We start from the raw sequence: 22025 nt of genomic DNA on the forward strand, positions 1-22025 counted from the left end.
GTTGCTGGAAAAGCTCAGCAGGGCTGGTAGCATCTGTGAAGAAAAAATTAGAGTTAACGTTACGGGTCCGGTGACCCTCAGAACTCAGGGTCCCTTCTCAAGAAAGGTCACCGGCCCCGTAACATTAACTGATTTTTTTTCTTCACAGATGCTGCCAGACCTGCTGAGCTTTTCCAGCAACTTCTATTCTTGTTCCTGTAAACAAAGTATGTGTCGTAGGGTAAAGCAGTGCCCAGCTCCCATTTCCCGCACCGTCTCAGACCTTCCGCCACTGCTGCTACTGCCATCGCCGTCGCCATCTTGCCTCCAGCTTCCCCTGACAACGGAAGTATGGTATGAATAACAGCATCATCCACCAATGGAACAGCAGCGCGACGGGACCGCCCATCCACCAATAGGCGGGGCTAGCGGTAACTTCCGGAAGTCGGAGCGCTGGTAATCAGTGTCGGTTGGGGGCAATATCCGGGCACCTGCCTTCAAATTTCCCGCGCTGCTGGGGCCGATGCACGTGTAGAGTGGGATGGCAGAGCGGCGCCGCCACAAATTCGGGTGGGTGAGATAAATTCGTTAAATGGTTGCCGTTGAGCATCACTCTTTTACGTCAATATGTGTAGTAACGTCGCCGTTGTTTTAAAGGACTATAGGGCTAATTTCTCATTAGGGGGAAATGTCTGGTGGTGGTCTAACCTGAGGGTCACCACGCCTCAGGTCAGGGCAGAGTTTGAGAAGGAGTATCTTTCCTGGTAACCTCAGACAGTACAAGTATTGAGCTATGCATTGCAAATCAGCCATCAAGCCAACTTAGCTAACTGACTCTCTATGAAAAATGTCAGTGTAGTTGTAGGTCAGCACATAGATATGCTAACAGGGAATGGTATAATGCTGAACCTAATTGTGGGGAGTGAAGGCAGACAGGTGGTGGTGTGGGAGCATTTCAGTGATAATGACCCCAGTGTAGTTTGATTTTAGGTGTCTTGAAGAAAAGAAAAATGATGGTTGCAAAAAAAAGAAGTTTTGGATTGGGGAGAAGCCAAAATAGACTGGGAACACCTAAGTGGGCAATATGGTGTCAGCACTACTGCCTCAGCACCAGGGACCTGGCTCTGATTACAGATTGGATGATTGTCTGTGTGGAGTTTGTACATTAGTCATAGTCATTCAGCATAGAATAAGACCCTTTGGTCCAACCAGTCCATGCTGAACATAATCCCAAACAAAACTAGTTCCATCTGCCTGCTCCAAACCTTTTCTATTCATGTCTTTTAAGTGTTGTAATTGTGCCTACATCCACCTCCTGCAAAGAAAATTTCACTTATGTGGCTTGATTTTATTTCACTTTTTTCTTTTTTTTAAAAAAAGGGAAATTCTAAACTGTATGCCCTATTCTTTCTGTATATAACTTGCTTGAAATTAACATTCTTTCAGATAACTATTAACAGCAAAAACTGACCTCCATTTTTTTTTCCAGTGACCAACTTGAGATCCACAGCTGAGAATTAGCAATCTGACTTGAAAGTGCATCCCTTTATTCTCTTTTAGGGATATAATGCTGGCTTTCCCTCTAGATCAACCACAACACCACCCACCCTTTGAGATGAGGACATTTGCTGTTTGTAAAGATCAATGGGGTCACCTTGGCTAATGGACCTGTGAGAAGATGTGTGGCTCACACTGTCTGAGTTTGGAGACTGGCTTCATTTTGAATATGACTGTATTGACTGTTTTAAGGCTCCTATAGCCTAGCCAGTGCAAAACACTAGCCTCATTTCAGTGAGTGGTTTGTGTTACTCTAAGTTTGTCATACACAGATCTGTACAGCACAGGAACAGGACCTTTGCCTACAATATTGTGCTGAACATGATGCCAAATTAAACTAACCTCTTCTGCCTGCCCTTGTTCCATCTCCCTCCATTCCTTGCATATATCATGTACTTATCCAAAAGTCCCATAAATAACCTTATCATATCTGCCTTCACCACCACCCCTGGTGGTGCATTCCAGACTGCTACAACTCTCTCCTTTTTTCAAAAGGAACTTGCTCCCTCTCTCCTTAATGCATGCCCCCTAGTATTAGACATTAGACTCTGACTGTCAACCCTATCTATGCATCTCATAATTTTATAAACTTCTGTCAAGTCTCCCTTCAGCCTCTGCCGCTCAAGAGAAAACAATGAGTTTTTCTAGCCTGTCCTTCTAGCTCATACCCCTAATCCAGGCAGTATTCTGGTAAACCTCTTCTGCACTCTCTCCAAATCCTTTCTGTAATGTGATGATCAGAATTGATTGCAATACTCTAAGTGTGGCCTAACCAAAATCTTATAAAGCTGCAACATGACATCCTGACTCTTTATACTCAGTTCCCGGACCAGTAAAGGCAAGCATGCCAAATGTCGTCTTAACCACCCTATCTACTTGTGTGGCCACTTTCAGAGAGCTATGGACTTGAACCCCAAGATCCTTCTGTACGTCAATGCTGTTCAGAGTCCTGCCATTAACTGTATACTTTTCCTTAACATTTTATCTTCCAAAGTGTGGCACCTCACACTTCCCTGGATTAAACTCCATCTGCCATTTTTCTGCCCATATCTACAACTGATCTATATCCTGCTGTATGCTTTATATATAGAATTGCAACAGTGTGGAAACAGGCCCTTTTGGACCAATAAGTCCACACCGACCCTTGGAGCATCCCACCCAGACCCATCCCCCTATAACCCACCTAAGGTACACATCCCTGAACACTACGGGCAATTTAGCATGGCCAATTAGGTGTAACCTGCACATCTTTGAACTGTGCCTTTGACAATCTTCTACACTGTCCACAACTCTGTCGATCTTTGAATCGTCTGCAAACTTACTAACCCACCCATCCATCCACACTTTCATCCAAGTCACTTATATCTTTATCACAAACAGCAGAGGTCCTAGTAAGGATCCCTGTGGAACACCACTGGTCATGCACCTCCCGCCTGAGAAACAACCTTCCACCACTACCCCATGTCTTCTACGGGCAAGCTGATTCTGAATCCACACGGTAAAGTCACGGTTGATCCCATGTGTCTTATTCTTCTGGAGGAGCCTACCATATAGCTTACCAACTACTGATGTGGCAGGTTTAAAAGCGAACAAATCTCCAGGCTGCTGAGAGACACAAGGGAGAAAATTACAGAATAAAAACCAAAAGAACTGCGGATGCTGTAAATCAGGAACAAAAACAGAAGTTGCTGGAAAAACTCAGCAAGTCTGGCAGCATCTGTGAAGCAAAAATCAGAGTTAACGTTTATGGTCTGGTGACCTTCCTCAGAAGTTCTGTTTTTGTTCAGGAAATTACAGAAACTCTGACCCAATTTTTAATTCTTCTCTGGCCATATGGGTGGTGCCAGGGAATTGGTGAACACGTAATAGGGTTCCAGTTTTCAAGAATAATGGTAGAAATAAACCAAGGATTTACAGAACAGTGAGTCTCACATCAGTAGCAGGGAAGTTATTGGAGAAAGTTCTGAAGGAGAGAATAAATCTCCACTTGAAGCGGGAGGCTTGATTAGGGATAGACATTAAGGCTTTATTGAAGGGAGGTCATGCCTAACAAATTTTATAACTTTTTGAGGTGATCAGATGTCTAGATGACAGTAGTGCAGTTTGTATGGTTTTCAAAATAGCTTTTGACAAGGTCCCACATTGGACACTGATAAAGATGGTAAAAATACACAGCATCCAGGTTAAGTCCACATGTTGGATGCTTAGTGGCAGGAGACAGAATGTGGGGTAGAAAGGTGTTTGTGTGACTGGAGGTCAATGTCTAATGGTGTATAGTGCTGGGTCCATTTATGTGATCTATAAACAATGTTGATGAATGTGGGGTAGGGGGTTGAGATGTTTGTGGATGGCATGGACTATGGCTGGATGGTTAATAGCGAGGGAAGGAGGTCTTGGGTTACGGGAAGATAGACAGATTGGTCAGATGGCATTTAACCTTAAAAAATGAGAGGTGGTGCACTTTTGGCTGAATTAACAAGATGAGGAAGGATTCAATGAAAGGCATGAGATGAAGAAGCTCAAAGGAATCACTGGGAGCTGTACAGGACTCTGGTTAAGCTACAGCTGGAGTAGTGTGTGCAGTTCTGGTTGCCTCACTATAGGATGTGATTGCTCTGTAGTCGGTACAGAGGAAATTTGCCAGGATGTTGCCTAGGTTGGAGCATTTTAGCAAAGAAGACTGGGTAGGCTTGGGTTTTCTTTAGAGCAGAGAAGGCTGAGGCGGATCTGATTGAAGTGTATAAGCTTATGATGTGGATGGACAATGTGGAAAGGAAGCAATTGTTCCTGAGTGGGAGGATCAGTAACAGATGGCATAATTTTTAAGTGAAGGGCTTGTGGTTTAGAAGGGTTCTGAGGAAAAGTGTTTTTAGCCCAGAGAGTGGTGGGAATCTGGAATGCACTGTCTGGGAGGATAGAATCCCTACAGTGTGGAAACAGGCCATTTGGCTCATCAATTCTGCATCGCATAGATCTCCCCACCCAAATCCTTGTGTTTCCTGTGGCTAATCCACCTAGCCTAGACATTGGTGGGCAATCCACCTAACCTGCACATCCTTGGACTGTGGGAGTTGATGGTGAAGCTGAGATACAGCTAAGAGCTTGTTTAGTCTCTCTCTGCTGCTCTATTTTCTTCCAGTGTACTGTTCTCTGGACTGGAAGATAGCATGTGAGAAAAGTAGTTAAGTAACTATTAAAATAATATTATTTATGCTAATTCTATTTTAAGTGTAACAATAGTGTTTTATTTAAAGTCTAGTAGTGGACCAATCAAATCACATGTGGAACTCAGCACCTTACACTTGCCTTTACAAAGTTAGGGTCTAGGTTATCTCCTTAATATACCTTGAGAGGGTTGGTCTGGTTATTAACAGACCATTATAACTTTAACAAATTAGAGGTTAAGTTCTGGGGATTTAGTATTGATAGGAATGGGATGAAGCAGTGAACAATTCAGTGGTCACCATTTTGTTATGGCTTCTGACTTTATCTTCTATTTTGATTACAAATTCTTACTCTTTTCCCTCTATTCAATGGATGTGGATATTGCCCATCATTAATTGCCCTGGAAGATGTTTGTGAGCTCTCTTCTGAAACCGTTGCAGTCCATTTGCTATAGGCTGACCCTCAAAGCTGTTAGGGAGGGAGTTCCAGGATTTTGACCCAGGGCTGCTGAAGGAACAGTAATATATTTACAAGATGTCAAGTAGATTGGAAGGAAACTTAGTTGGTGGTGTTCCTATGTGTTGTCCTCCTTGGTTGACAAAACACTGATGAAAGGAGTGAATATGGTGTCCACCAAGTTAGCAAGTGCCTTTGTCCTAGATGTAGTTGAGCTTCTTCTGTGTTGGAGCAACACCAGGACCCTAAGGAGTGTGACAGGGTCATTGCATAACACCAAGGTCAAAAAGAGTGTATCATAGTTAGATTGATTGAGACTTTGCTTAGGCAGTTGTGTGCTGCAGGGAGGGAGTTGATAAAGGGCTAGCAAATGACAGACTGGAAATAATGTGCAAGAGACGGAAAATTGCTAGAGTTGGGAGATTAGAGTCTGGAGTGAGTGATGGCAGGTTTAAGTGATGTTGGAGGAGAAATATTCTACCACAGTTAAGAATTAATGTACAAATCAAACATTTTGAAAATACCAAGACAGCAAGACTGATGTTTGTTTCATAACTTTATTGTAACTATTTACCTGATGGAGGGAGTACAATAACTATATATCACAAAATACTTTTGAACAACACTCAATGCTCCCCTGTAATCTCAAATAGTCAGAATTCACACAAAAATATACAGTGGGTTTCTCTTCCTAGGCAGGGAGAAAAATGCAGACCACTGTTTGGAATTAACTTGGATTTGTGTGTTATGGTTACTGTTATACGTTGTGTATAGTCATCTAGGTTGTCATGCTCACTTTAGAAGCTGTAGCAACACAGTCACATTGCCTCTTCCCAAAGTGCAGTAAGCTCTGATCTACCAGTGTTTTTGTTCACAACAAGCCCAGATGATCAGGGCAAGGCAGCTAACACCGAAAACAATCTTTTTAATCTTTCGGGGAAGCAATTAACAACATTTGTAATATTGGAGATTGCAGTAATCTGTTGGAGTATCATTAAGGCCAAACTACATGAACCCTGGGAGAAGAGTATACAGCATGTTGTGTTGCTATCAGCACTCGTATGGTTAATTCTCAGCTACAGAGCAAAATAACGTAGGCCAGGAGGGCACAATATACAAGGTAGCAGAGGCAGTGGATCAGTCAATCACGAGAAGCTGAATGAGAATTTAAAACTTTTTTCATTCCTTTTTTATTTGGATTTTCCTGTGGCTTCCTTTCAGTAGGCATGATTTTCTATGTAGAGAGATTGACTAGCTGCACCTTCAGTATCACCGCTGAACTCATACTGCCCAAGTGAAGCCAAACTGTTAACCTATTTAAAACAAAAGGAAAAGTGTGACTAAAGCACCAAGTAGGAACAAAATATTTGAAAGGTTAAAACCATAAAAAAAGTGCATTGGTTTAAAATAATTATCCCTAATGCCACCTTGGCTCCTGAAACACATGTCTACATACATGTTACAGCCATCACCACACTTATGCTCTGATGTACATTGGCTGCTTGTCTGACATCTTTATTTTGAAAAGTTCTCGTCCCCATGTGACAAATACTGAATTTTTAGAATAGCTTTAAAATGTCTCCTTTTAAGGCAGAACAGAACATTCTAGAAAAAGGTGGTGGGTGAGGTCAAACATTTGTTTGACGATAAACCTGTGTGATCTGGTAGTCATGGTGGGGATCTCAATATTTCAATAGGCTCCTGTTTTACACGTGGGTCAGCTGCTTTAAGATGCAAAGGCAATTACTATTATCACAAACAAAAACAAATTTAAGAACTGAACGGTCACTGGATCTGAAACATTAACTGTTTTCTCTCCACAGATGCTGCCAGACCTGCTGAGTTTCTCCAGCAATTTGTTTCTGATTTCCAGCATCCACAGTTATTGACTTTATTTTAGCAATTGCCAATTGTGTTGAGCAACAAGACAGCTACTTTTGTAGAGAAATTGGGTCCTGTTTTTGTCTTAATAACCAAGCAGGATGCCTTAGAAGAGAAACTAATGGAACAAAGGGAGTGCTTGTACAGATTTAAGGAGTTGCCAAGGTGGGCCTTGTCCTTCAAAGTGAGATCTGGAAGTCTCAAGCTAAGTAGAACAACTTTCTAAAGGACTGAGGAACATTCAAACAGAGAAAACAATTCATATTCTATTTATCCACAGTTGCTGCCAACCTGTTGAGTTTCTCCAGCAATTTGTTTTTGTTTGATTTCCAGCATCTGCAGTTCTTTGTTTTATTTTTGTTTGGTTTGTTTAGTTTGAGATAGTAAAAGTCTTTAAACATTAAATGTTGTTTGGTTATTTCTGTTGGTTGCTTAGAAGTTCTAATTTATAAAAAATACAAATTATTTAATCTCAATAAGGATCATAAAACTTGTTTCAAATCCCACCATGGACTCAGAAGATAGGAACAGGAGGAGGCCATTCAAGCCTGCTCCCCATTTGTCGTCATCATGGCTGTTCATCCAACTGAATAGCCTAATCCTGCTTTCTCCCCATAACCTTTAATCCCGTTCACCCCAAGTACTATATCGAGCCGTCGCTTGAATACATTCAATGTTTTGGCATCAACTATTTCCTGTGGTAATGAATTCCACAGGATCACCATGCTTTGGGTGAAGAAATGTCTCCTCATTTCCGTCCTGAATGGTCTACCCCGAATCCTCAGACTGGTTCTGGACACAGTCATCATTGGGAAGCATCCTCCCTACATCGACCCTGTCCAGTCCGGTCAGAATCTTATAAGCCTGAACTCCAGCAAAATCAATCTTAACCTAGTCAATCTCCCATCAAACATCAGTCCTGCCACCCCTGGAATCAGCTTGGTAAATGTTTGCTGCATTCCCTTGAGTGTAACAGCATCCTTCCTCAGAAAAGACTCATTCTCCCCCTCCCTAATCTCTGAATTCATCCAATCCTGTACTTGGATTTCAGGTATTCTCCATTTTAATCATTTGCGTGACTTCAGCTGCCAACACTCCACATACTGGGATTTTATTTCAACTTGTCCGTGTCTGTGTGTCTCTCTCTCAAATTCTTTGACCAAGTTTTCGGTCATCTGCCTAATAATTTCAAACTTAACTAGTATCAAATTTTGTTGGACAGCATTTTAAAGTGATGCTACCGAAAAGTTAGTTAACAAAAGGGTTGTAAAGCAGATCCCAGATGCTACCAACACTGGAGAACTGACAGAGGGCAAGACATTCTTTATTAAAAATAATTTTTAGAAGTTGGTGCAACATTAGACACAGGTCTGGTCCAATCAGTTATCACCAGATGTTCACACACAGTGACTATATGGGAATCTGGACTGATGTCCCCAGCTGCTTTCCCCACCCAACTCAAAATCTTTATCCCAAAAAGCTCAGCACTACATACTGAAGTTCCTTCAGCTTGCACTAGAGACCAAACCAGATATTGTCTAGTCTATGGATCCATTGAAATATTTGGAACCATGGGCATAATTTAAAAAAAAAAAAAAATCATCTGCAGTGAGACAGGAATCACAAATACCTCAGCACGCTTCATGAACTCATCCTGAGCTGCCTGCAGGTTATCCTGCTCCCCACGCCAAGCATTCAGTGCAGAGGCTTGTAGGGCTCGGCCAAAAGAGAAAGTCAGTGCCCATGGTTTTGGCAATGGGCATTTGTTGATAGCATTGAGATGGATGGTGGCTTCTTCCTCACTCTGCCCTCCAGACAAAAAGGTGACTCCTGACAGAAAAATCAAAACCAGTCAGAAACATAGACACCATAATTTGACTTGGTGTGCAATTACAATATGGCTGTGGAGGTTGAAGGAATGTTGTGCATCAACTTGAAATGAAGTTTGAGGGGTACAATAGTTGGCTCTCCTTGTCATCACGACCGTGATACTAGTATATAGAAAGCTCAATTAGTCTGTAATTTTTACAGATTCTAAAGATATACTAATGCTCATGAATATTAGAAATAGAGTTCAAGATGACCATATGGCACGAAGCCTTCTCTGGCTTTCACCAGTATCCTGGCTGATCTTTAGCTTCAACTCCACTGAATTTTTTCCTTCAGAATTCCAGTCATCCATACTGTACACCAGTAGAGTATCACAGGGCCCTAACTATTCACAATTTATGTTAATGATTTGGATGCAGGGATAGGAGGTACTTTAGACAAGTTTGCAGAGGACACTAAAATAGGTTCAAAAGCAAGTTGCAAAAATGTTTACAGATAGTTTAAGTGAAATGGCCAACATTTGGTAGGTGGATTTTAATATGGACAAGTTATCCATTTTGGTTGGAAGAATAAAAAGGCAAATTATGAAGAGAAACCTAATGCAGAAGGATCTGTGTGCCCGCATGCATTGCTAAAAGGAATGGAGTATAGAAGTAGGGAAGTTGCCGCAACTATGCAAGAGATTGCGGAGGCCACATTTCGGTATGTAGTTTTGGTGCCCTTGGAGTCAGTACAGAGAAAGTTCACGAGATTAATGCCAGATATGAAAGGCTTCTTTTATGAGATAAGATTAAGCAGTTTAGAACAATGAAACTAGGTCTAGTTCAGGTAAAAAATACCAAAGGCGATTCACAAAGTAGATGCAGAACAGATGACTCTCCTGGTGGGGGTGGTGCTGTGCTGTCTAGAATGACAGGTAATAATTTCAGGCTAAGAGGTGGCACGTGTAACAAATGAGGGAGAATGAGGTCTAGGGGTTACAAATCTGTGGTGTTTGCTACTTCAGAAGCAGAGATGACATCAACCATGATTGTATTAAATGATGGAGCATGCTCAAGGAGCTGAATGGTCTAGGCCTGCTCCTAAGTGTTATCCTTTTCTGTGGCATCTTATTGAAAGTTTTTTGAAAATCCATGTATGCCATACCTACTAGTCCCTTTTTATCCTACTGTACACCTAACAGTGTCAGATGTACAGCACGGAAACAGAATCTTTGGTTCAACTCATCCATGCTAACCAAATACTCTAAATAAATTAGTCCCATTTGGCCCATGTTCGTCTAAACCATTCTTACTCATATCCTCATCCAGATGCCTTTTATAATTTGTAATTGTACCAGCCTCCTCCACTTCCTCTGGTAGTTCATTCCATACATGCACCTACCTCTGCATGAAAAATTTGCCGCTTAAGTCACTTTTAAATGTTTCCCCTCTCACTTAAGCCTATGCCCTCTAGTTTTGGACTCTCCCAATCCAGGGAAAAGAGCTTATCTAATTATCCTATCCATACCCCTCATGGTTTTTTTTAAAGCTTCTATAAAGGTCACCCAGCAGCCTCTGATGCTCCAGGGTTATTCAGCCTGTCCCTATAGTTCCAATCCTCCAACCCTGGCAACATTCTTGGAAATCTTTTCTAAACCCTTTCAAATTTCATAACATCCTTCCTATAACAACGAGGCCAGAATTGCACACAGTACTCAAAGTAGCCTAACATGACCTCCCAACTCCTATATTCATGCATTGACCAATAAAGGCAAGCATACCAAAGCTTTCTTCACTATCCTATCTACCTGGGACTCCACTTTCAAGGAATTATAAAACTGCATTTCTGAATGTCTTCAGAATTCTAAAAGAATTTGTCAAACAAGATTACTCTTCTGTAAAATCACAAATGGTGTGTTCATGCTATGATTTAAGTACATTGTTAAGACGTTAAGAAATTCCAGCACATCTCCAACAACAAGTCTAACCCTAGTTCCTAGTTTTCTCTCTTTTTCCCTCCATTATGGGTGGTATTACATGTGGTAACTTCCAATCTGCTGGGACCATTTCAGAATCTAGGGAATTTTGGAAAAAATAGCCCAGGCTACACAACCACTGTTCTCTAAGAATCCTAGGATGCTAATAGGCCACAAGGTACTGAGATTTGTTGGATTTTAAAACCAAGTGTCTCCAGTACTTTAAGTCTTCTGATTTTAAATTACCTTAATTTCCTCACTCAGCCACCTCTAGGTTAATTTCTATACCAGAAATAGAGAGTATGATTTTCTACAAATGAAGACTGAACACATTTTTCTGTTTGCCATTTTTAGTTCCCCATGATAATTTTTCATGTTTCTGACCTATGATTACTCTGGCTACTTTATTTTTTTAAAAAAATCTTCTACAAACTCTTAAGTCATTTAAATATTCCTAGCTAGTTTCTGCTCATTCTATTCTTTTCCCCATTTTTAAATTAACCTAAAACACTCCTAATCCTCAGATTTACTACTATTGTTTGTACCACTCTTAAATTGAGGAATGTCTTTCACTTCCTTGATACAGATACACTGGTGTGACACTGCAGGGGCGTGGGGTTTTGTTTTTCTGTTAATTTTCTATCCTGTAAATACTAACTCCTTCAGTCACCTAATACAAGGTGTTAGTTGGCTGCCAGTTGCATGGATGTGATTCACAATGAGCACTTCCCATACCATTATGAATGAATATCGATCTCCTGATTTGCTACTTTCCTCTCTAGCTTTACAATGTCACCACTTTGGGTGGATGGATGGGCAGTGGGGGTGGTGGCATTGTTAAGATTGAGTTAGCTTAAAAAAAAAATCAAAATCAAACTTACATCAAGATCATTATTCAAACCACACTAATATTCTCCGCTCCTCATCAGTATTTGTGGAAAACTCTGATACTAAACATATTACAGTAAATCCTTCAACCAGCATCCATGTACCTGGGACAGCAGGTGGGACAGTGCGCCGCAGTGCAGTAACTGTGGCAATTGCAACCTCTTCAGGGCTGTACTTGGTGGGACAGGCATATCCTGCGGTCACCATGTTGGGCTTCAGCAGGGTTCCCTCAAGATATATGTGGTGATCACTTAGGGCCTTATAGACTGCACCCAGCACCTGGAAAACAAAAGGCAAGCATTTTTATTTTATCACAAAAGGTATGGTACAGGGAAATTACTCTTTTTACATTTCCCTTTAGTTCTGTGGTGTGGAGATTAGTAGGTAGGGAGATGTGTTGCTCCATTTTCAGATTGTGAATTAGATTTTCCCCTCATGTATGCTCCAATCAGGACCCCCCTCCCAGACTGAAATTCAGCCACAGAGTAGCAGAAGCAGTTTGTTCATATCAGCAAATGAATTTCATGCAGCTTCTCTCATTGGCAGTGTTCCTTAGGTAGGTGTGGGAGTATAGTTGGCAGAAGTTCCCGATTCACCTAGCTGAAATGAATTTCAAATGACCTAGCAATTCTAAAGAGTCATATGATACCTTGGCTGTGCCAATATGCGGCCAAGCCCAACAGCTGCTCCATTCTTGCCTACACCAACACTACTGTTCCTAGCACAACCCCATTAGCTTATGAAGTGGTCTGTTTACCTTCTCTACATCCTTCCCATGGACTGGTTAGCTGTATCCACTATTTGGTTAGCTTTAATTGTCTCAGCAACATGTAAATATTGAAGATGCTGCCTTTAACAAAAAGAGAGTTCTTGGAGCAGTGGTAATGTCCCTATCTCTTGTCCAGAAGGATTCAAGCCAGAACACTCTCCCTGGAGGTGTGTCATTACATGTTGGATTAGGTTGATCAAAATTATTTTGAAAGTGCTGTTTTTGAATTCTCTCATTTTGTTACATTTGTTTGATTCGTTGCTTATGCTATTTTCTATTACCATAAATTCATCAGCTTTGCACTTTATTTGTCTTCTGACTTGCATTGTCCATTTGTACCTGCTGTAACTTTTAGAGTCAACATGCAGTTTAGTTAATCAGTAGGTCATATTGCAATGATGACTATATTTTAGACACATTTCATTGACTAAAACTACTTAGAATACCAAAAGTTTTTGGAAGATGCTAAACAAATCTCAAGTTTGTTTTCCAACCGACCTTTTCTGTGACATACTGGCATCGCTTCAAATCATGATCACCATCAGGAAGGATCTCCGGCTCCACAATAGGAACAATGCCATTCTAAATACACAAGGAGGAAAAATAGTGAAGAAATGCAGAGATCAAGAACCCCACCACTCCAGCAATCAAAAACTCAGTGCGCTCATTAATGAAACTTTCCCCATTAATATTTTCCCAAAAACCTTGGGTAGAGAACTTTGTTTTCATAGCATGATAACTGTAGCTAAATCCAGAACAGTCTCATCCCAGTCTTCCTATTTTATACTTTTTCCCCTTCTGAAGCCACCAATTTGTTCATATGAACACCTTCCAGTACCCTCCCCAAATAGTCTTCTCATGTGAATCCCGTTAGGCATTTGGTAGGCTATTTGATCATGGAGGTGACTATAGACCAACTGATGGTATCCTCAGAAATTTTCAGATGAATCATTGGATAGTAATATGGAATTTTCTCCTAAACCAAAAAACAAAGAACTGTGGATGCTGGAGATCAGAAATTGCTGGAAAACCTCAGCAGGTCTGGCAGCATCTGTGGAGAGAAGGCCGAGTTAACTTTTCAGGTCTAGTGACCCTTCTTCCAAACGGAACAGATGCTGCCAGACCTGCTGAGGTTTACCAGCAATTTCTGATTTTGTTTGCGTTGGAATTTTTCCCCTTCTGTCATAGATGTGCGAGGACCTGTTACTGAATTGCTTTACTGTGGCCAAGATTAGTTCATTCAAAACAAAGCATGAATCTTCCTTATCTGTAGGTCTGTCCCCACTCTGGGTCTATACTTTGCCATTAGAACTAGGAGGGAAACTATGGTGATCATTACTTATTTTGCTGGAAAAGAAACAAAAAAGTTGCATCAGCACTATGTAATGGTAACCAGAAACAAGTTCCATAACCAGCAACTGCATTTAAAAACTTAGGTAATTTTTTGTATCACTTTACCTGCTGGCAGATACTGGCATAACGTGCCAGGACATTGGCATTTTCAGCAATAGCAAGGGAGGATGGGGTTGTGTCAGTGATCTTCAAAACACAACGCCACTTTGCAAAGTCTGCTCCATCCTTCTTGTACTGAGCACAACGTTCCGACAATCCATCCAGACCTATAAAACCAAGATATCATCAGCTTAATTAAAGAACTGTGGAATCTGGAGGTCTGAAACAAAAACAGAAGCTGCTGGAGAAACTCAGCAAGTCTGGCAGCAACTATAGGAAGAAAGCAGAGTTAACATTGAATCCAGTGACTCAGGATTTGAAGAAGAGTCACTGGACTGGAAGTGTTAACTTTGCTGTCTTCCCCCCGCTCCACAGATGCTGTCCGACCTGCTATGTTTCTCCAGCAACTTCTGTTGTTGTTTCAGATATCATCAGCTATTAGGCACTGCACAGATCGGACACAAGTACCCACAAGAATTTTTAAAAGTGATAAAGATAGAGGCTTAGATTTATCAATAATTTTTTTTATTTTTAATTCCAATGCAAAACAAAACAAAAAGCATCAAGAGATAGCGGCAGAGATAGTAGGAACTGCAGATGCTGGAGAATCTGAGATAACAAGGTGCAGAGCTGGATGAACACAGCAGGCCAAGCAGCATCATAGGAGCAGAGAGGCTGACGTTTCGGGCCTAGACCCTTCATCAGAAAAGGGGGAGGGGAAGGGGGTTTTGAAATAAATAGGGAGAGAGTGGGAGGCGGATTTCACAAGTTTCAAAATCTCCCCTCCCCCCACTGCATCCCAAAACCAGTCCAGCTCGTCCCTGCCTCCCTAACCGGTTCTTCCTCCCACCTATCCCCTCCTCCCACCTCAAGCCGCACCTCCATCTCCTACCGACCAACCTCATCCCGCCCCCTTGACCTGTCCATCCTCCCTGGACTGACCTATCCCCTTCCTAACTCCCTACCTACACTCACCTTTACTGGCTCCATCCCCGCCTCTTCGACCTGTTTGTTTCCTCTCCACCTATCCTCTCCTCTATCCCTCTTCTATCCGCCTCTCTCCCTATTTATTTCAAAACCCCCTTCCCCTCCCCCTTTTCTGATGAAGGGTCTAGGCCCGAAACGTCAGCCTCTCTGCTCATATGATGCTGCTTGGCCTGCTGTGTTCATCCAGCCCTGCACCTTGTTGTCTCAAGAGATAGCGGCAGCCAGCTAGGTTTCTGGAACACCTCCATTCTACTGTTCCAACAGCAACTAACAAATAACTGACCACACCAAACAAACATCAATGAAAGTATCCTTCTTCTATCGTTTCTGAAGGTGTTTGAAATTAAATAGGAAACCTTTAATGCTACAACAAAAGTGCTAGGAAGCTGAAATACTTAAGAGTGCTATCTAACCATAAGGTTTAAGTCTTGCTCGAAAGACTTAAACACATAATTCCAGCGTAGTACTGAGCATTTAAAATAAATTTAGAGGTGCCATATTTTGGCAGATATGTTAAACCACCCACCTGTTCAGTTGAATGCAAAAAGATCCAGTGACAATAACGTGAAGACCAAGGGTGTTTCCCCAGTGCCTTATGCAATATTATTCCTCAACAAGCATTACTAAAACACATTGGCTGATCATTTTCTGACTGCTGTTATTCAGTGATTGGAATTGAAATGTACTTAAATGGATTTAAAGGCAGGAAGTCAGCAACTGAATGGCGGAGCAGGCTCGAAGGGCCGGACGGCCTGCTCCTGCTCCTAGGTCTTATGTTCTTATGTTCTTACTGAACCAAAAGATTCACAGCTGACTGAAGCATCACATCTAGAAGTGCTAAGATAACAAGCCATTCAAAATAGGCAGCTTGGTACAGGTGATAACACTTTCATAGTGAGACTAAGTATAATGTAGGGGCTCACTTGTGGTACAGAGGCAGAGTACCTATCCTTGAACTGTGAAGCCTGGGTTCAGGTCCCACCTGCTCCACAGGTGTGTATTAACATCTCTGAACAGGTTGATTAGGAAAAAAAATATATAGTCTACTACGAAACAAAAATGCTGGAAATAGGTCAGGCAGCATCTGTGTAGAGAAAAACACAGACTTAACATTTCACATTGATGTTTATCAGAACTCTATTTGCAAAATTCAGCCTGACCCATTGAATATTTGCAGCATTTTCAATTTTTATTTCAGACTTCTGGCACCTGCAATATTCTATTTTTATCCAGTTAAGCAATAATTTGACAATAATATGTATGAATACACTTAATTGTACATTTAACTAGTACATATTGGTCTTCTGGTGTACTTTGTATTCTTCACGGAGTTGCTAATCATGTCTTTTTATGCCTCAAGTCCCAACACCAAATAAGTTAATTTTGAATTCAAGTATAAAAGCTTGGAGATAATTTAAAAGGAAGGACACAGGTTTTGATAGAGCAGACTCAAAACCACACTCCCTTCCTGGAACATTGGCACAAAGGTTAAAATAGCTTCACTCTAATAGAATTCTATCAATTCAACTGAAATTGGAAGTCAGACATATTCAATGTCTCTGGATGAAGGCCACATTAGTTGGAGCATTTCTTGTGAGCCAAAAAGGAAGCCAATACTTCCACTTACTGGAAATAGCACTTAAAATGATACCTTGGATGACAGCTTGAAATCCTAGCCAGTACCCTTCCTGATCTCATTTGTGAACAAGAAACAGTTTTGGGGCAGCCCATTGAATCCACAACAAACCCACCTGGAATAAAATAACTTTGACTCAAAACATTGACTGTTTCTGTCTCCACAGATGCTGCCAGACCTGCTGTTTTTTTCCAGCACTTTTCTTTTTATTTCAGATCTCCAGCATCTGCAGTTCTTTGCTTTTGTTAGAATTTTAAAAACAAGATTTGTCAGAGTACGGCAATCAAAGTTACTGAAATGTAGAACGTATTCTCAATGTTTGAGGGAAAGTACAGCTTGGGTCCTTTGATTTCACTGTAACTTGCCCTAGGAATGATTATGGATGGTAAGACTGAAAATTTGAAAATTTTAATGGGACAAAAAAGAGGAGACTTTAATCAGCATTAGAGCTGAGTTCATGTAGGAATTGCAGTGAGATATTACAGACTTTTAATTCAATCCATGAACAGTTATTAAATCAAAATATATACTGTTACACTTGAAAGAATCAGCAATAATTCTGTCTGGAATACATTGTTCAAGGACAAACTTATACAGAACTTGAAATCAATTAGCCTTGTCTGTCAAAAGGTTACATGAACAAAACTGCTTGATAAACTGATGTTTTATGCCACAAGGACAACTGACTGACCTGTAGAAGAATTTAAGGAGTCAATTACAGGAAAGCTGTGCCTTTGAACAGGCAGTTAAGGCCAAATGTAACAAGGAACAAAGAACCTACTTCTGATAAGAAAGCAAGCAGTAAATTTGCAGTAATTTGGATGAAAGGACTTTGAAGATTCGTCAATAATGACCTGAAGGACAAAACTCTAAGAATTGAACACCAGAATAAGTCAGTAGCAGAACTTCAAAGAACAACACTGCATAAAGATTGAACCCTGGACACTTCCAGAGACAGACACTGTTCATGGAATCCAGGTCAGATTTTACCATTAAAATCAGGTAGTAGCCAAGTTGAATTGTGAGGCTTAACTTGCTTGAGGGGTCCTAATTTGGTTGCTACATTCAGACAAGTTTAAATCATTGTTTCGGTACTTGATTGTCTGAGATTCCTTAATAAGTAACTGAATTAAAGGTAACCTGCAGTGATTTACCCACAACACCAGGAATTTTAAAAAAAATGAAAAGGCTGAGTCTTTTTGACAACAGTGGTCAACGTACAGAATCTTGTTTAGTCCTGCACAGTAACTGCTTTCATGTATGCACGAGTCCCATCCTTCTTTGCAGTGCATTTAAATTGCAGACACTCTAACCACCATCCAATGCAATACATTATCTCCATTACCCCAACGTACTATACATATCCAGTCCCCTCTCTAATCACAGATCTTATACCTTACCTGATAGTAGGAACTGCAGATGCTGGAAAATCTGAGATAACAAGGTGTAGAGCTGGATGAACACAACAGGCCAAGCAGCATCAGAGGAGCAGGAAGGCTGACGTTTCGGTTTCTGATGAAGGGTCTAGGCCCGAAACGTCAGCCGTCCTGCTCCTGTGATGCTGCTTGGCCTGCTGTGTTCATCCAGCTGTACACCTTGTTATCTCTTATACCTTCCCTGCCCACTTATGTGATCTTTACCTTGAGTTGTGGTTTCTCCATTGGTTCCTGCCAAGGGTACAACACCTTTATCAACCTGGAAATACAGAACATCTTAAGTTCAAGAAGTCTTAAGTTTCAAATAAGAATAATTGACATTTATAATTTGTACCAAATATTCAACAAAACATTGAATAATTTTTAAAATCAATGTTTGATAGTTCTGTTATTGTTTTAAGAATTTTACACCCTACTGCATTCCAACTTTGTATGCCATTTATTGACTGTTTCAGCGATTTCAAAAGAGCTTTCCTCCCTTTGGTTTACAAGTGCATTATTCAAAGATATATAGTAACCAAGCCTCAGGACTGGTGAAGGGTCTATTACTGCTTGTGTGACACGTGAATATGAATTGTCTCAATTCTATATTCTAGTTTTCCACAGAAGAGATAATCATCAATCCAAGTCAATGATAAGCATTGCAGAAAACAGAATCCTAGATATGATTTTTGTTGGGCATAGTTAGAGGAATATGGAGCAAAGGCAAGTACAGCTAGAATTTATGTCGGCCATTATGGCAGAACAGGCTCAAGTTTCTGACATAAATTCACATGGAACCCACTTTCAAAAGAACAGTACAGCACAGGAACAGGCCCCTCGGCCCTCCAAGCCTGCACCGACACATTATACCTTTCCATACCTTTCATGGACTTATTGTTTTGATTCGAGCAGATTGGATCAGTGAGTCAATTTCCACTGTTAACACCACCAATTCTATGTCAATTATCCCTGCAAAAGAATCACAGATTTGTTCTCCCTACAATCAGCTCTACTTCTCAGGTTTATTATTGCTGTAAGTTTCTGAACTATATGCTCCCGGCAGTGGATAAGCATGTGGCAGGGGCGGTGGTGGGGGTCACTGCAGGGAGAGTTAGGATCTGGCAACTAATTGCTTGTCTTCCACAAGAAAAACACATATACAGAAATAAAAGTGGGGAAAGAGAGAAGCACAAAACAATTATTTGACACCTTAATATCTGTTAATAATATTTGGACAAGTAACAGAAAGCTTGTCAGTACTCTACTAGCTACTTCTAATCCAGCAGTGTTCCTTTGAACACTTAAAAGTTTCTAGGTCTCAGTTCTGCCAAGCTATATCCTGTTGGTTTTAGTATCCCTACAGTTGAGACTGTACATTCCCCTTCAGGCAAACACAAACTATATGTGCATAGTTCAGTTTTTGAGATTTCAGCACAAATTGGATTCAAGTATAAAATCCTACACACAAAACACAGCCATGGAAAGTTTAGGCTGGAAGAAAATCAGTTCATTCCAAACCAAAATTGGACTACTCAGAATCTGACAGCTTATGATTTGCCTTTTGATTGTCTATCCTTTCGTGTGGAGAAGAGCCTGGGTTAACACTGCAACTAGACGTGATGAATCATAAAATCCCATAAGCTCATCCAGTACTAGTTTCAGATACTGCTGTTCTAACAGACTGCTTTGGACATCAAGATCATTATATCTTGAACAAACAGAATGTGGAAAAAATATACTTTACGAAACCTGAGCAAATATTTGTAGTAGATAACATTCTACTTTGTTTTATTATCAAAAAGTAGAGACACAAAATCTGCCTCATGCAACACAAGATGCACATTTGAAACTCCTGATCAGCCACAAGCAGCAATTTGAAACCCAAATCTGTATGCGTTATTTGTGCAACACCTAATGTAGAGTTCTGATACCCCTTCAAACACCCAAGAGTAAGAGTGCTCAATTTCGCTCATTGAGTGGTCTAGTCCATTGGAGTAGAGATAATTACAAATCTTGATCATTTACCTTGATTCCTACAACAATGTCCTTGTCTTTGACCACATTTACAAAGGGTGTTCCATCATCAGTGTTCTGGTACAGAGTTTCATGAAAGAAGATGACACCTCCAATAAAGTCTTTGATACGATCATCAGCAGTCAACAAGATCTGTCGGTAGATACGTCGGTTTTCCTCTGTATTGTCCACACCAATCTGGTTCAGTCGTTTGGCCATGCTCCCTAAGAAATGGAACAGCAATCTACTTATTAAAAAAATGGCTGACATACAGGCTGTTTTGGTACATTGGATATGAAAAGGTCATGAACTACTAGATACATACACCAGGGTTCATGGTCCATAATCCAACGACCAAGTTGCCTGATCTCAAGCAGATCAGCACAGAGCCCCCTATTGAACGTAATCTTCTGTACAACCACAATTCCCTTGCCAACCATCCAATTTTTTTTTATATTTCAAACCTTAAGTCAATAGGATATTTAGTGGTGACTTGCTTTTAGCTGAAGTACAAAACTTCTAATTTATTTTGTTTCAGGAGGAGCAGAAACTCACATTATCATGTATTTGTGAAATATCATCAAATCCACTAGTTCCATTTACAGGTTCCTATGGAGAAGGGCACTGCATGAGAATGTATACAGTAAGTCTTCCCAAACAAACGATAATCAGGTCAAAGCACCAAAGAGTATTCCGATTAAAAAATATCTCCCCTTAGGTTCCAATGGCTTCAAGACAAAATTTTCTCTAGAGGTAGCTCAATACCCTAAAGAGATAAAAAGGACTTCAGATCTGTTAACTAAGAAGCAGTTCATGAATGCAGTCTTGTTTTGTGAAACTCACATGTCAGCTCATTCACAGACATTTGCTCCAATTTTCTGGATTCAATTTTCAATGTTGAAATAGGGGAGTATGCTGTTGAATTCATTGGTTCACCCAGATTGGCACTTTCAATACCATATCTTTAAACATACTATGGATTAGGAGGGAGGAGTCAATGAAATGAGTGTGTTCATTTTAGGAGACAGAGGCAAGGCTGTTTTTTAAATTGCTGGTCTGTTTATTGGTCCATCCATGGATTGGCTATACTTGTTTTCACAGTCACAATAGGAAATCTGTGAAATACACAACCTGCTTATTGTACTCATTGAAGTTAACGTTTTAGTAAATGTCAGTGCAACTCTGAAAAAGTGGGAATCAGAGTCTAGTTCAGTTGTACTTTCCTCCTCAAACCTCCATTCCTTTCCTATCCCCCACATGTCTGCCATTGCAACCAATAAATCACAAAACAGGAAGCCAAAAATGCAGGAGACACTCACCCACGGACTCATCAGCAGCTAGGATACCCTTACCAGGGCAGATGATCTTCAAAGCTATTTCAGACAGCTCCTTCTTCTGAGCAGGGCTGAGTGCAGGAAATTGGTGCGTCATCTTTTAATTGATTATGTATGACCAAAACTGCAAGAAAGATGTTTAAAAAACAAAATATGCTGATTTACCAATTTGATTATGGGAGTGGCCTTTCTTTCATCCCATTATTCTCAGTCTTTCCCATCAGATCACTACAAAAGAACAGACTTTAAATCTCCCAACAGCTACCTTAAATTTATTGGTGCTATTTAAGTTCACGTGATAACCAAAACTAAACTTAATACTGTCAGCTGACAGGTTGGGCTGATATTGGAGTGGGGTCGGAAAAAGTCAGAACTCGGTGTTGATTTATACTCAATTTCAGATGTAAGCTTACAAAAGCTTACCTCGCGTGACTCCATTTTCTGGAGTGAGTTAGTGAGGTAATATATTTGAGCGGTTGCTTTACCCGAAACACTACCTAGGTAGTGTCTTCCACCCATCCTCCTCCTCTAACCAAAAAAAAATGGTTCTGAGCGCTGATTTGGTAAGGTTACTAGTGTTTTTTTTTCAATAGTCTGTTTGGGAATTCAGAACAGTGGGAATGGATGTTAGGGCAGTTGCATGCTCCTCCTGTAGAATGTGGGAGGTAAGGGTCACCACTAGTGTCCCCACTGACTTCATCTG

The 22025-nt window shown here is 40.7% G+C and overlaps 1 protein-coding gene and 1 long non-coding RNA gene across 2 annotated transcripts; one reads left to right on the top strand and one right to left on the bottom strand.

Moving 5' to 3' along the window:
• The first annotated feature begins 435 nt into the window (after window positions 1–435).
• On the top strand, window positions 436–1888 carry LOC125486153. Its single transcript, XR_007264839.1, has 2 exons — window positions 436–549; window positions 1469–1888. It is a non-coding gene; the product is annotated as an uncharacterized LOC125486153 (long non-coding RNA).
• Window positions 1889–5695: 3807 nt separating this feature from the next.
• LOC109914710 (fructose-bisphosphate aldolase C) lies at window positions 5696–21459 on the bottom strand. The gene is made up of 8 exons (XM_048612593.1): window positions 21308–21459; window positions 20001–20212; window positions 18198–18252; window positions 13941–14101; window positions 12981–13064; window positions 11818–11992; window positions 8669–8868; window positions 5696–6470 (listed from the first exon to the last, which is right to left on the bottom strand). Exons 1-8 carry the CDS (start codon window positions 21417–21419, stop codon window positions 6375–6377), a joined length of 1095 nt encoding a protein of 364 aa, XP_048468550.1. The 5' UTR covers window positions 21420–21459; the 3' UTR covers window positions 5696–6374.
• Window positions 21460–22025: the final 566 nt, after the last annotated feature.

Source organism: Rhincodon typus, chromosome 26, assembly GCF_021869965.1.
Source record: "Rhincodon typus isolate 14 chromosome 26, sRhiTyp1.1, whole genome shotgun sequence".
Classification (NCBI taxonomy): domain Eukaryota; kingdom Metazoa; phylum Chordata; class Chondrichthyes; order Orectolobiformes; family Rhincodontidae; genus Rhincodon; species Rhincodon typus.